The sequence below is a fragment of the Mauremys reevesii genome, linkage group 20, assembly GCF_016161935.1.
Source record: "Mauremys reevesii isolate NIE-2019 linkage group 20, ASM1616193v1, whole genome shotgun sequence".
NCBI classification, from domain to species: Eukaryota; Metazoa; Chordata; order Testudines; family Geoemydidae; genus Mauremys; species Mauremys reevesii.
Window position 1 is genome coordinate 23,022,937 of NC_052642.1, and position 14,935 is coordinate 23,037,871.

The 14,935-nt window shown below is 61.4% G+C and overlaps 1 protein-coding gene across 24 annotated transcripts in view; it reads left to right on the top strand.

Annotated features, from left to right (window-relative positions):
• Positions 1-9,947, top strand: part of MYO18A (myosin XVIIIA) — a 129,394-nt gene extending 119,447 nt beyond the window's left edge. For 19 of the 24 annotated variants that reach the window (XM_039508192.1, XM_039508191.1, XM_039508190.1 and 16 more), the window contains 2 exons: positions 505-1,898; positions 8,484-8,616. In XM_039508192.1, coding sequence (XP_039364126.1) covers positions 505-1,894 — 1,390 coding nt within the window. In that variant the 3' untranslated portion in view covers positions 1,895-1,898; positions 8,484-8,616. Of the gene's footprint in view, positions 1-504; positions 1,899-8,483 lie in introns of all 24 variants that reach the window. The other 5 variants (XM_039508202.1, XM_039508205.1, XM_039508207.1 and 2 more) reach the window with 1 other exon arrangement.
• Positions 9,948-14,935: the final 4,988 nt, after the last annotated feature.

A 14,935-nucleotide genomic window follows, 5' to 3' on the forward strand; every position in this document is an offset into this window, starting at 1 on the left:
GGGCCTGGCACGGGGGCCAACAGAAGCGGGTTGGAGCAGCTTCTCCTGGGGAAAGAGCTACCTGCTGAGTACAGATTGGTTTGGTATAAAAGCAATTTCCTGCTATGGATTCAGGGATCTCAGGGGCTTCTCCCCCCTCCACAGAGCCAAAGCTCTTTCTCTTAATTGGTTTAATTTCTTCGGCGGTGCAGACGTAGAGTGTTTCGTGTTGGGGATAATTCCACCTTCTTGGAAGCTGGCTATCAAAGGCAGCGGCTCCAGGTAGCTGACAATGAAATAATTGAATGAAACGTTTGAAAGGGGGATGAAAGCGATGGGATAGAACAATTCCCTCATTTGCGTGATATTTCCCAGAAAGCTATTTTCCACTGACGCAAATTATGTAGCTGGGTTTGCTCTGCTGCCTTCCTCTCTCCTGTGCCTGGTGTGTCTCTCTGACCTCACCTGCTATCTCTCTCCCCTCTCCCTCCCCATTTGCTGCTGTCCGCTGGTCACTCTCCTCAGGCCGGCCCTGAACTCGGCCCCCAAGGAGGGGAAGGAAGGCAGAGAGCCCAAGGAGGCCGAGGAGCGGCCGGTCTCTGTCACGAGCTCCCTGAGCTACAGGAAGCGGCTCAACCTGAAGGACTCTATTGGTGGCCAGGGGGACTCGGAGACACTCTTCACCACCCTGAGCGAGCGGCCGGCCTCCCCAGAAAGGTCTTTCCGCAAGGCCAAGCGCAGCTCGGCAGCCAGCGGCCAGGAGGAGACTGGCTCTGTCAGCTCGTGGAGGAAGTCCCTGGGCAGCGAGGACCCTGATGACAGGGGCTCCATCATCTCACAAGCCTTCTCGGAGGCCAGCAGCAGAGCCCGGAAGGGGCTGGAGAAGAGGTGGTCTGTCACCACAGCTGACTTTGACCAGGCCTCTGCCCTGTCCGCCCCGGCCAGCCGGACTGCCTCCTCCCGGCACGGGCTGGAGGCTGACGAGGCCGACGCCAGGTCCACACTGAGCTTCACGCTTTCAAGCCCGGGCAGCTTGCGGCGCAGCACATCCCGGCTCAGCGAGCCGCTGGCTGGCGTCTCTGGTGCCCTCAGCCCCCCGCTGAGCCACCGGGCAGAGCTGGGGCTGGAGACCTCGACCCTGGGCAGCCGGGTTGACTCCCGGCTCTGCCTGAGCAGGAGCCGGCTGGAGGAGTTGGATGACATGTCTAGTGTGGCTCTGAGCGACACCCGCTCCCTGTACAGCCAGCACTCGCTCGGGCGCAGCTTCTCCGTGCCCCCCCGGCCCAGGACCTCCGCCTCCGACGAGCTGCAGCTGGAGGCCTCGGACATCCGGCCTGTCAGCCACCGCTCCTACCTGGACCCTGACCTGGAGGCTGCCATCAACGAGGTCCTCAACTACAAGCCCATCAAGTTCAAGCGCTCCAGCTTGGACCCGGACCCGGACTCGGAGGAGGACAAGAGGAGCGTGCGAAGCGCCAGGAGCGCCGCACGGCCGGAGAGCTCGGAGCGCTCCTTCAGCAACCTGCGCCGCTCCGCCTCGGCCTTGGACTGCTCCCGGCCGCGCAGCCGCAGGGGCCCGAGGAGCAGCAGCAGCTCCGAAGAGGACTCCTCGGAGGAGGAGGAGCGCAAGAAGAGCGCCAGGAAACATGCCAAGAAGAAGTCCAAGAAGAAGTCCAAGAAGAAGCAGCTGCCTTCGGATTCGGAGTCCTCCTCGGACTCCTCGTCCAGCTCCTACCACAGCAGCTCCAGCATCAAGAAGGGCCCCAAGAAGAGCCCAGCCTCCGAAGGGGAGGGAGCCGCGGCGGGGAGGGACGTGGAGAAATCGAGCAAGCGCCTGAAGAAGGAGGAGAAGCAGCGGAAGAAGCAGGTGGACAGCCTGATGATGAAATACCTCTACCGGCCCGAGAGCGACTAAGGCAGTAGGTGCTGAGTGGTGTGCAGTGCAGCATGCCAGCATGCCTGGGTGCCACTAACCCCTCACCCTGCACTCCTTGCTTCCCCTAACCCCTCACCCCCGCCCAGCTGGGCAGCATGGCTCCAGCTCGGGGAATGCCTCTGAACTCGCTGCCCCAGCTAAGCCGGCTACTCCAGATCGATCAATCACGCTGGGAAACCCTAATGGCCTTGGGCAGGAGGGATCAGCTGCTGATTTACCATGGGGGGCGGGGGGGCTGTAATCCCGCCAGCCCGGCACTGCTCAGAGAGGGATATGCCAGTGCGCATTGGGGCTCACCGCGCTGCAGACGCTGAGGTTTGCAGGCCCTGAATTACTAACCCTGCCAGGTCTGAGCCTGGCATGGGCCCCCCTTCGTCAGCCCCCTCCTCCCCACTGCTGCATTGAAGCTGCCTATGTTCAGCAAGAGGCCACATCACTGCTGCGGGGGTTGGCCGGTGCTGCCGCTTGGCAGCAACCAGCCCGTTTGGAAACCTGCTGGAGAAGGATGCAGCTCCAGCTGCTGCAGCGTAGGGCTCAACCCCGTGTAACTCGCTGTGGGGTGAGGTGTGGGGCCTGCCTTTGGCTCTCGTACACTCCTGTGACAATGCAGCCCAGGCAAAGACAGCAGGAGCGCAGAGCGCTGGCAATAGTCACAAAGGGTTTGTCAATGCAGGCGGCTTTTTTCTGCTAGTGTATCCCTTCCAGAGATTAGCGGCTGGCGCGCGCAGGACACTGAGAAGCACTAATCCCTCCCGGCCTTTCAGAAACTGTTAAGTATGCGGCTGTATTTATTTCTCCTGAAATTAATGGGTCACAGTGCATTGCAGGATCCCCCGCTCCCGGTTCAGACCGGGGATTAGTTACTGTGGGAAAGACGAGCATCAGTCTGTATTTAAAAAGGCCCTAACGAGGAGCATGTGCTGCCAGAATAAACCTGCCGTGGCATGAACAGCTCCCACACCCCATCGCTGCAGAGCCTCTGCATTCTCAGGGGCAAACTTTAAAAGGCCATGGAAATCATCAGATGTCATCACACCCTGCCCTCTTGCTCTCTCCCTGCTGGCCTGTCGGAAGCCCTGAGCACACTGGCTGCTTCTGAGGTGTTTTAACTCCGAGCCAGCAGCACCCACGCTGGCCCCAGCTGAGGGATCCTTGGCACCCTTAGAGATGAGGCAGCTGGACACAGAGCCAGTGGTTCTCTCAAGCTCCCACACTGACTGTGCTGTGTAATGTCATGCACTGCGCCTCCACCACGTGGTGAGAGACAAGATGGGACAGTGCAGGCTTCCCAGAGTTCAGGGGTGTTCAGCTCAAGGGTGCCGGTTCAGAGCCATCTCTGCGTAAAGCAGAACCAGCTGCAGCTACCATCAGCTCCGATACGGAGAGTGGCCAGCAGAGACTACACGTCCCAGCATGCAGTGCTGCTCCAATCAAGCTGGTGCCTGTCATCTCAGCTCTGTAAGGAGGAGCTGGCTCCGGGGGCTGGTTCCCAGCCCCCTTTCGCAGACTCTTCCCCCCCCGGCAGAGTGGTTTACTGGGGGGTGATTTGACCACTGTGGGCCAGGGGTGCTCGCCATGGGATTGCTGCTGCTGAGTTTCCAGCTGAGCCGGGGATGTTACTCGTGCACACCGGCGGGCTTGTCCTCCCTCCCAGCACCCCGGACGAAGGGCTAGATTGCGCGGGGACTGTGGGCTTGCGAAGGGTGGGGACCAGACCGGAAGCCTACAGCAGAATGGCATGCGCATGCAGGGAGCCCCCTGCACACGCCTGTGCGGGGGAGGGAGGCAGCCGTGTGTGACTGCAGCTTAGTGAGCAGCACTGATCCTGTGCCAGAGGCACTCCAAGGGCGAGGTGGGGCGAGAGTTGCTGGGCTCCAGGCCCTGCCCTGGAAATGGAAAACTTTCCGTGAATTCCTCCCGCTGGGGATGGGGCCATGTGATTCTCCCCAGATGTCCCATGAGCAAAGCCGGCGTGGTGCTGCGCACGGAAAGCAGGCAGTGCCATGGGGTCCTGGGCATTCCCTGAGGGCTAGAAGTCGTCACTTGCCCTCCTCTGTGTAGCCCCCAATGCCATCCCCATGCCCTGACCGTTCTGGGATTTATGGGGCAGCGAGTTATGTAGAAATAGAGACATCCCCCTCCTCCCCCCCCCCCCGCACAGGTACATATGGCATGGTGCAGGAGTGGGGCACTGCTCTGAGCTGGGGCAACCAGGCTCTGGCCGACTGGCTGGGCTCCCTGGAGGAACCAGGGCCTTGTTCTGTAGCTCTGGTCACTTTTTGGTTCTTTCTTAAGCAGGCAGTTGGGTGGGAGATGTGGAGGGATGAGCCAGAAGCGGCTGGGCTCCGGGAGTGCCGAATGGTCCCAGGATCATGCCCCAGGAGCCCACGGTCGACAGCCCCCGGGGGCTAGGTTAGAGATCTGCAGGAGAGGCCAGTCAGGAACCGCAGCTCTGGGAAGGCAGTGCAGGGAGGGGGAAGGGAAGCGACTGTGGTCAGGGCCAGGTTTTTTTCTAGCAGGAATTTATTTGTGTATTAAATTGTTTCCGACAGCTTTGAATGGGAGAATTATCTGAGAAGGAAAGAAGCTTTTTAAACAATTCTTTTAAAGTGTTCAATTGCTGGAACAATCCCCTGCAGCTGGGGCTGCCGCGCTGCTTGTTTGTAACGTGTGTGACGCCGGAGCTGCCATAACAGCAATGGAGCCGGCAGTTCCCAGAGTGGGGGCCGTTTCTCTTGTCTGGCCAAGGCTGGCGTGAAAGGGTTTGACTCAGCGCCTGCGCTAAGAGGCGACGCAAGTGGGGGAAGGCGCAGGCTGGTGAGGGGAAGGGGTGTGAACGCCAGATGACTGGTGAGCAGCACAGATTAACGGGCAGTGACGGATAATGTAGCCTCACACCTTCCTCTTGCTGTTCCTTGAATAGAAATGAAATCCACTTGTGAGCGTCCCCAGGCCACCTGGACTGGGTGACTGCGCTGGATTCCCGGAGCTGGGCGAATAGGCCGGGAAATGTCTGTAGATGTTGGACGGGAATATGAGGTTGGGTTTGTCGGCGTGCTCACCCCACAGACCCTCCAGCGGACGAGTTTCTCTAGCACAGACGCTCACAGGAAGCAAATTTCAAGTGTGAATATTTGCTGATGGCAAAGCCCTTATTTAAAATTTGCGCTGTTGCTTAGTAACAGTTATCCAATCAGGAAACTGAAATGGTCCAACATGACCTAAGTAACTGCTACCCAGCGCAAAGTTCAAAATTCAAATAGTGAATTTTCTCATTTGCAATTTCTTTTCACAGGGAAAAAATAGGTACAAAACTTTAAATAATGAACAAATTCTGCAATTTCACAGTCTTCTCGCAAACGCTTCCTGAGCAGATAGAGGTGCAATTCAACAAATGCATGATTTGTTGCTGATTACTTGCTTAGCTCTGCTAACTCCAGGGGAGAGTAAATCTCTCCAAATGGTCTGAAAATGTCTTAAAAATAATAAAAAAGAATAATGAGCCCTCGTAAAGAAAGCTGCCAGGTTGACAGTCTGCTGTGGCAGAGGCAGTCCTGGGGGAATGCAGCCTCCATGTCAATGCACAACTCTCCCAATTATCCGGAGCTGAATTCAAGTAATTAAAAAAAAACTCCCCCCCCCCCCCCCCCACACACACAACCAGCTTTTGGGAACAACAGAAACTTGGAACGGCTCCTCCTTGCCCTGCATTCCAATGGGAGCGGCCATCCCTGCGTCTCTGTCCAGCAGAAGGCCCAGCTGGAGCCAGGAACTCCTGCTGCTGATCTGCTGGGTGTTCTTGGGCAGTTCATGGATTCCCTGGCCAGAAGGGAGCGCTGTGATCGTGTAGTCTGACCTGCCCCAACGAGATTCCTAAGGCAGAGCCGCAAGAAAAACATCCAGTCGGGATTTTAAAATGGTCAGGAGTGGAGAATTCTTCCTCCCGCCCCAGCCCTGCCCCACCCCTGGGTAAATTGTCCCAGTGGTTAATTCCTCTCACCGGTACAAATTTACGCCTTACTGCCAGTCTTCGTTTAGCTTCAGGTTCCAGCCATTGGACCCTGTTAGACCTGCCTCTGCTCGGCTTAACAGCCCAGTATCAAATGTTTGTTCCCCGTGTAGGCACCTGTAGATTAAACAAATCATCCATGTCCAGCTACATAGACTGAGCTCCTCTCAGCATTCTAAGGCAGGTTTCTAATCCTTCCATCATTCCTGTGCTGCTTCTCTGAACCTTCTCCCGTTTATCAACATCCTTCTGGAATTGCAGGCCCCAGAACTGGCCACGGGAGTCCAGCAGCGAGAAGTAAAAGAACCTCTTTGCTCCTACTGGAGAGTCCCCTCTTCATATATCCAAGGGTCGCATTAGCTGTTTTGGCCACAACCAGCGGATTCTCCATCACAACCCCTACATCCTTTTCCGAGTCCCCCATCCTGTAAATATGGCCTGCCACCTTTGCCGCTAGGTGTATTCATTGACAGTTAGACATAGTACAGCCCATTGTCTGCATGCACCCAGCTTACCAGGTGCGCCAGATCGCTCTGCATCGGAGACCTGGCCTCCTCATTACACTCCCCCACTTTTTGTGTCATCTGCAAACTTTATCGGTGATGATTTTATGTTTTCTATTGATAAAAATGTTAAACAGCACAGGCCTAAAACTGATCCCAGCAGGACCCCACTAAAAACTCACCCGTTCGATGACGATTCCCCATTTCAAATTGTAGTTTGAGGCCTGTCAGGTAGCCAGCTTTTAATCTGTGTAACCTGTGCCATCTTAATTTGATAGCTTTCTAGTGCAGTACCAAACCAAACACCTTAGAGAATCTACGTATATGATGTCAACATATGACCTTTATCAGCCAAACTTGTACTCATGTCAGAAAGAGAGATCCAATTAGTTTGAGCAGGCCTATTTTCCATATAATTAATTATATTACCCTCCTTGAATTCTTCATTAATCAAGTGCTGTGTCAGGGGCTCCATTATCTTGCCTGGGATCGATGTCAGGTTGACAGGCCTATAATGACCCTGGTCATCCCATTTACTCTTTTAAAAAATTGCTTTCTTCCATTTTCTGGACACTTCCCCAGTGCTCCAGGACTTATTGAAAATCTAAAATCCAGCAAGCTTCTCAGCCAGCTCTTTTAAAGCTCTTGGATGCAAGTCCATCCCCCCTTTCTGCCTGTTTCTCAGTCTATAAAACGGGCCCGTCTCAGAGCAGGGTCTGGGTAGCCCCGATATAGCACTGCTGGTATCTCGGTCCTGTGTGGAGTACTGGAGGAGAGATGGCAGTGCGAGATCCCTGGGCGTATTTGCTGTTGTCTCTGTAGGATGCTCACAGGGACGTGATGGCAGCACTGCTTAGCCGTGGCAGGGCTGCTGGTGCTGTTCCGAGGTGTGTCCCTGTGCCCAGTAAATGTTGGGGCGCAGTAGTAAGGCTCGGTCTCCCTGGAGTCCCTTTGATCTGAGGTCTAAAGCCCTTTGCAAATGTTAGTTACTCCTCACCCCATGGCTGGTACCCCTGAGTGCAACTGGGAGACTGAGGCAGAGACCAATCCCAAGAGCCTGCGTACAGGAGCAGAGCTGCTCCAGGGAGTTCGGATGCCTGCGAGCTCGGTTGGCCATCAGCACAGGATATTAGCGCACTAAGCCAGGAGATGCACACTGACCCACCCAGCCCTCTGCTGCCAGAGGGCCCCTTCCCCTCTGGGGGTGAGCCCATGCCGCGTCACACAGCCCCCCCACCCAGCACCCTCCAACTCCCTATGCCCAGCCTCCCCCAGACCCGCTATGCTGACCCCCCCCGCCCACAGCCCCATCACTGCCCAGACCCCCTCCCATGCCCTGCCCCCTGGCTGCACTCACCAGCCCTACTGAGCCAGCACAGAGCAGGGATCCCCCTCCCAGCACAGTCCTAGAGGGCAGAACAGCTGAAACTTGGGAGCACAGAGCGGTGCCATCCCCCGGGGCCCCACCCAGCCCTACCTGCCTGGCGCTGGGGCCCGCGGTGGAGAGGAGGCGTTTCCTTGCAGGGGCGGCGCGTGGCAGCCACCGACTTCCCCAGCCCACTGCTTCTGCAGAGCGAGCCCTGCGGCCCGCCTGGGTGATTTAAAATGTCCCGGGGCGCCCGGCCACCGCTACTGCAGCAACGGTGGCAGCTGGGGGCCCCCAGGACCTTTTAAATCACCCGGACCCCTGGGCAATTGCCCCCTTTGCCCCCCTCTGCTGGCAGGGGCCTTCTCATTCCTGAATGGGGCTGGGGAAAGCCTGGGGGCCGGCTCCTCTGAGCCCCCCCTCCGAGGGTAAGAGCCCTCGTGTGCCTGCCCCACCAACCCACTTCCCCACAGCGTGGCCAGGCAGCCTCCCTGCTGCCCATGTTGAGGGGTGGGGGTGGGGGTGGGAGGGAGCCCAGCCCTGTGCGGGGAGCCCTGCTGCCCATGTTGAGGGGTGGGGGTGGGGGTGGGGGGGAGCCCTGCTGCCCAAGGCAGGGTCTGAGCTGCGGCTCCTGAGGTGATGTCTGCTCTTCCATGGCTGTTTGCTAACTGCCGTGTTCCCTGCGTGCAGCCCCCCAGGCTACCGCCGAGCGTTCGCCTGCGACAAATGGGAGGAGGAGCGAGCCCCTTTGGAAAGCAGGCCCAGGCCCAGGTACAGTGACAGCGACCCAGAGAGCAAGCCAGCAGAGACCTCAGCATAGCCCCGGGAGGCTGCCTGGAGGGACGCATTTTCCACAGCCTCAGAAATACTCTGCCGCGCAGATCCGTGAGCCAGCCCATGCCAGGCCTCGGCGACCCTCCGACTGGCCTCCAGAGAGTCCTGGCGGCCCCTCGACAAGCGCCTTGCCTGGGAAATGCTGCGTTTACAGATTGTCTTGTGTGCACCCCGTGTTTCCTGCATGGTGGAAAATGTTAATCTAAAGCCCTCTTCTCCGACCCCTCCCTCAGAGCAAACGCAGGCCTGTCCGCGCGGGCGAGGCACCAGCCAGGCTGGCCAGCAGCGGCTGCAGTCCCCTAGGATGGGGTGAGCTGGCGCCTCCGGACCGGACTGTGCATTGTGGGGCTGGTCAGTGTTCCTTCCCCGAGGTCCTGCCAGCTTGCCCCCCCCCCCCCCAGTGCGACCCCCATGCTGCTCCAGCCTGGGCACTGCTCCATTCTCAGTGGAGAGGAAGCTGAGCTGGTCTTCAGGGGCGTTTTTCCTCCTCGGTGCCTGCTGCCTTTTTATGTTATAACTCACCCCCCCTCCCGCCCGTGTGTGTCTGGCCCTGACGGGAGGGGCCCTGGCAGCCCCCGTTTCCACCGTCACTCCTTCCCGTTCAGCTGAGCCAAAGGGGACGCTTTCTTACCTGGCTTAAAAAACCCAGCGAAGAATGAAGCTGGTTTCCCGGGGATCTGTGTGTGACAGCACAGTCCAGGCACGCCTGGGTGTGCATCTCGCACACTCACGCTCACTCTGCTGCTGCATGTGGGGTTTCCTTGCACATGGGTTTCTCTTTCCCAGGCACGGCAATTGATTTTGGGTCATTTCTTTTTCCAGGGGCTGGTGCCTAGCACACAGTTTTGTTTAAAGTATCCTTGAAATAAGATGTACCCCTGCCCCTGTCCACACGCATGTGCACACGCACGCACACGGTGTCTGGAGAGTATACGTGGGCAGGCGCTGCACAGCACACGCACATTCACACCTGCACTGTCTGCTGAGCCTGTGGGCAGGAGCTCCACAGCGCCCCCTCTGGTCACAGGGGGCTGGAGATCCAGAATAACTGCATCTGCTCACCTGGGAGTGTGCCAGGGCTCTTCTCCGCAGCTGCCCCCCTTACTGACTCCACTGCCCTCGTCAATGCCAAGGAAGCGGCTTATCTCCCTCCAGGACTCAGTCCCCAGAGCCAGCCGTGGGGCCCGGTCATCTCTGCTAACTTCTCAGCGGCTGGACTGGACACTGGAGCTGCCCGGCCCTGCCTGTCTGGTTTGCACTAGTTCGGCTGTGCGTCTTTTCCTATCCGTTTAAATATTAAATGTCATTTATGGCTGGTGAGGCCGGTTCCTCCCCTCGGGTTGTTTGTTGCAGCAGGATTGCTGCTGCCAGCAGGGGGAAGGGAGTCGAGGTGGGTGCTGGGTGCGGGGGCAGCACTCGGACAGGAAGTGATGGTTTTCCTGCGGGGCAGCAGTGCGAAAGCTGCACGGGGCGTGGAGCCTGCGGGGCAAAGCGTCTGGGGAGGGATGGGAGGTGCAGTGATTTGAGTTAACCCAGCGTGGCAGCATCCCATCTTCCCCCCATGCCTATAACAGAATGCGACTGTTCATGAACCAACTTCCGGGCTGCCATCCTGTGTGGCGGCTCCGTGCTCCCTCCCCACCCACCCCCCAGGCCTGGTCCTGGGCTTTCGTTGTGGGGTGAGCCTTGGCTGCGGTGCAGGCTCATGTCTTTGTTCTCAGGTCACCCAGCAGTCGGATGCTAAGTGCAGGGTCGGGCGTGTTCGCTCCCAGCAGCTAGAGAGGGGGCTGGAGTCCCCCCGAGCCAGGGCAGAGCCGCTCAGCTGTTAGAGCTCGCTGGGGCGGGCTGGGAGCTGCTGAGGCTGGGGGTGGGTGGCCAAGGGCAGCACAGGCTCTGGCTGAGCTGTGACTGTCCTGGAGCTTTGCCTCCCACTTACTCCTGTTCCCGGAGGCCCCCTTAGCCCGTCCTGAACAGCAGCCCCGTGCTGGAGCCCTGCCTCCGTTCGTTCAGGGCCTGCCTGGGCCACTCCAACCCCTACAGCTGTCAGTGCAGCTGCACCCTGCTCCGGGCTGGCATCCCCGGCCCGCTGGCTGTCGCTGGGGAGAGGAGCCAGGGCCAGGCTGAGTGGGGCTCGCTGTGTTTCAAGTGCCAGGTGCTGCAGGAGAAGAGGTGCCCAAGGAATGGGCAGGAAATCTCAGCCACAAATCTCAGCTTGTTTGGAGCAGATGGTGCATGCCAAGCGCTCAGGCGCCGCGGGCTGACCCACCTGGCTGCTGCTCAGCGTAATCAGCCAGAGAAACACGTCCCAGCGTGAGCAGCTCGCGCAGCTCAGGGACCCAGCAGTCGCAGCAGTGAAGCCCCAGCCTCTGGCCCGTGCACGAGCCAGGCCCACTTGGCCAGGGCCTTGTGCCCCTCTCACCATCACAGCTGTGGCCTTTGCCTGCCTCTCTGCCCCCCTCAGTTCACCTACACAACGGGTCCCTCCCACCCCCGGCTGCGCCAGCACCGCTGCCCTGCGCGGGCGACCTCAGCCCCGTCCATCCCTGCTGAGGTGGGAACCAGGCAAACACCCTGCAGAGACAATAGCGCTGGGCCAGGCCTGAACGCCCACGGGCCAGGCCCTGCTTTGCCGTGACTCTCCAGTGAGTCCATAATCCCCGTGCTCCTGTTGGGGCTGGGCGTTCGCCGCGACGCAGGCCGGGTGTCTGTCCCCAGCAACAGTGGGCGCTGGCTTCACTACTGCCAGGCACGGCTGCTGGCCTCAGCCCTGGGGCACTGTGTGTCGCGGTGTCCCTGGTAGCACCGTTGCTGGATGTCGAGGCCTGTGCAGGCAAACCCTGGCTCTGGCTCTGGCTCTGGCTCTGGCTGGCACCGGCCCCAGCTGGGCTGCATCCCGTGACTCAGGACTGAAAGGTGGCAGAGGGGGGAAGGGAGACGTGGGGCCCGGCCTCTGGTCTGTCGGTGGGGGTGAGCCCTGGGAGCGCTGCGCTGGGGCCGGTCTGTGCTCACCAGCCGGGGCAGGGCTCGTGCCGCTGCTTGGAGTCAGTTTGGGCATCTTAAAGGGGTAATTGGCCGACCCCTCCCCAGGAACACGGCGCACAGTGTGTTCCCTCCCGGCCGCGCACACGCCTGATTTATGGCTTGGCGCCTTTGCAGGATGCTTGGGAGAAAAAATGTGCTGAATATTTGCTACGTGACACATGAGAGCTGCTGGCCGAGGGAAGCCAGCTCCCCCGCAGCCCTCCCGCCCTGCGCCCTCCCAGTGCTTCAGCCAGAAGCACAGCTCCCTCCTGGCCGCGGGGGAACGGGCAGGCGAGGGGCAGGTGGAGCTGGGGGGAGCAGCCAGGCCCATGGCAGAGGGAGGGAGGTGGTGGCTGGGCAGGCCTGGGGTGTCCCCAGTGCTGTGCTCCAGGCCAATGGGCCGGCCCTCACTCACCCCAGCACGGCCGTCCGATGGGGCCTGGAGCTCATCCACTGCCCACCCCTCGTCCCCTCCCAGGCGCCCACCCCTGCTGCCCATGCTGATTTTTGCTGATGTGTCGCCTGCTGCTTTCCCCCACCCCGTTTCCATCCCCTCCAAGGGCTCCTGGACACACCCACCTGGGCTCCTCCCGTTAAGGCTGAGCCCAGCTGCATCCCCCTGCCCGGTTCTGCCTGGCTCTGGGGGAGGGCAGGCAGCCGGTCCTGGCCACGCGGGATCGTGGGGGGCTGGCTCGGGCGCTCCCCATGGGCGGCGTGCAGCGCCGGCGTTCCCGCCTCCCTGCATGGAGACCGGCTGGCTCCCACCCACGCAGGCAGGGCCCCGAGACGCCCTTGTCATCAGCACTTGCTGCTGCTGTCACTTCCCCGATTGTCCCTGCCATGGTGCATTAGTGCAGCTGCCTGCCAAGGGCTTCATTGCTGCCAGCCCGGCAGGAGCGGGACGGGGGCCCTGGGCTGCCTCTGCATAGCCCGTGCCAGCGTCTGAGCCACGGGACAGAGCAGGCTGGGCTGGCCAGGACCCCCGGGATTCACCTGCACAGCCGGCATTGCCTCGCCATGGCTCGGAGCCCAGCCCCCAGTGCGCTGCCCCCGGCCTGGCCCTGCCCAGCCCACCCCCACCCCCCAGCGCGCGGCCGCCTGGCCCTGCCCCGCCCAGCCCACCCCCCCCCCTCCCAGCGCGCGGTCCCCGGCCTGGCCCTGCCCTGTCTAGCTCACCCCCACCCCCACCACACTGCCCCCGGCCTGGCCCTGCCCTGCCCAGCCCACCCCCACCCCCAGCGCGCTGCCCCGGCCTGGCCCTGCCCTGCCTGGCCCTGCCCAGCCCAGCCCAGCCCCACCCCACCCCCAGCGCGCTGCCCCCGGCCTGGCCCTGCACTGTTGGATCCGATCCCACCCACCCTCTGCTCTGGGCCATGGCCTAGGGTAGCTGAGCCCCAGTGCAATGGGGGGGGGGGGCTGGCCCAGCCGGGCTCCCCCTGGCTCCCAGCCTGCCCCACATTCCATGTCCCCCCCCCGGCTCAGGGGCAGGGGCTGAGGCTGCGTGTCCCCCCCCCCCCCGGGGCCCCCATGGAGGGTGTTTGAATCATTTATAAATCGCAATAAATATGCAGATGAGAAGCAGGGCCCGGGAGCCCCCGGGTGGCTGGTGTTAATTATTTAAAGTTATGTTAATTTGGAGGAGCCACTCATTTGCATAATCACACTCGTAATCTCTGCAGCCTGGTGCCCTGGTGTCTGCTGGGTAGTGGAGGCCAGGCCCAGCCTTGGCCCCTTCCCTGAGCGTTTCCCCTGGAGGGCCCGTGTGGCCCCCGGCCCGTGGGCGGCTCGCTGGGCCGCAGCAGCAGGCCCCTGGGGGCCACCGGGGCCTTTGGCTGGGCCGGGAAGGGCACCCAGATGCCACCAGCAGCCCCCCACTTCCTGCCCCCCAGCGCCTGCCCTGCGTTTGGATTGGTCCCAGAGCCCTTGGGGCCCTTCGAGCGGGGAGAGCCAGAGCTCCCTGCCTGCCCCTTCCCCAGGGCCTGCGGCTGGACCCCCCCAGCCTGCCAGGGCTCCCCTCGCGCCCCGGGGAGCTGGGGTCCCTGCTCCATCCCTCCTGTGCCGGCTTCGCTGACCATCTGTCACCGCGCGCTGTAAGGGAGGCTCTGTCTACGCTAGGCGCTGGAGGCGAGTCCCAGCTCAGCGGGGAGTCCCAGCCGTGCTGGCTGCCTGCAGCCAGGGCCAGGGGTACGGACTGGGGGCAGGCAGGTTTGCAGAGGGGCAGCCCATGGGGTCACCGCCTGTGCTGCCGCAGCTCTTTGCAGGGGCTGGGAGCGTGTGCACGGGAGCTGGCGGGGCTCACCCCCCAGCTCCACGGGTCTCCTCCCTCACCCTGCTGCTCCCAGCCAGGAGAAGGGAGCCGAGAGCCCGTGGGGGCAGCTGGGCTCCTGTGGGGAGCTGCACGGACCCCGAGCCCTGCCCCTCGCCCCCCCATGCTGCCCCCCTTCAGTGGGGGAAGCGCTCACTGCCGCCTGGAGCAGGGGAGTGTGGCCATCGGCCATGGCAGCCATTGTCGGCCTAAGACAGGGCGACAGGGCTGCAGGATAGATGCGTCCTCACGTGCTGCAGCACCGGGCCAGTACGCCCAGCGATCGCGAGCCCCTTCCTGCCCAGGCCGCGGCCATTTGCTCCGCGCTCCCGACAGTGCAGCAGGAGGCGCTCGCCGGCTCCCGGGTGGCGAGGGGAGCGCTGCGCTGCAGGCTCATTGGTCTGCTCTGGGGCACCCCGGACCCTAATCAGCGAGTGACATGCAAATGGGGGGACCTGGAAGCCTATTTCCCCCTCCCCACGCCTGCTGTGTGGGTGCACCCAGCCTGCCCTAGACCCCCCAGCCCCTGGCTCAGCAGCAGCTGCAGAAGGAGGTGGTGACGGGGAACGAGGCAGCTGGAGCGTTAGTCCCTGATGGGTGGCGCGGCGCCGGAGATGGAAGGAGCGGAGGTCAGAGGGGCACAGCTCGGTCCCCTGCCCCCGGCAGGTGGGCAGATCCCCAGGCCTTGGGCAGGGGAATGGGCCTGGCTGGCGTGGGAACCCAGCTCCCTGTGTCGGCAGCCACTCGCACCCTGCTGCGGGCTCCCCCAGCCTGTCTTGGGCCTGCCGACAGCTGCACCCAGCCCCCGCGGCTCCCTGTGGGCTCCAGCCCGGCCCCCACAGAAACCCCCGATCCCCACTCCTGCAGCACACCCAGCACCTGAGTTCAGTTATAAAACGGGAATTGACCGGAGTCAGCCGAGATGCAAATAAACCCCCCGGCGAGGTGGGGACGAAAACCCGTCGCCTCCTGTCTCCCCTGC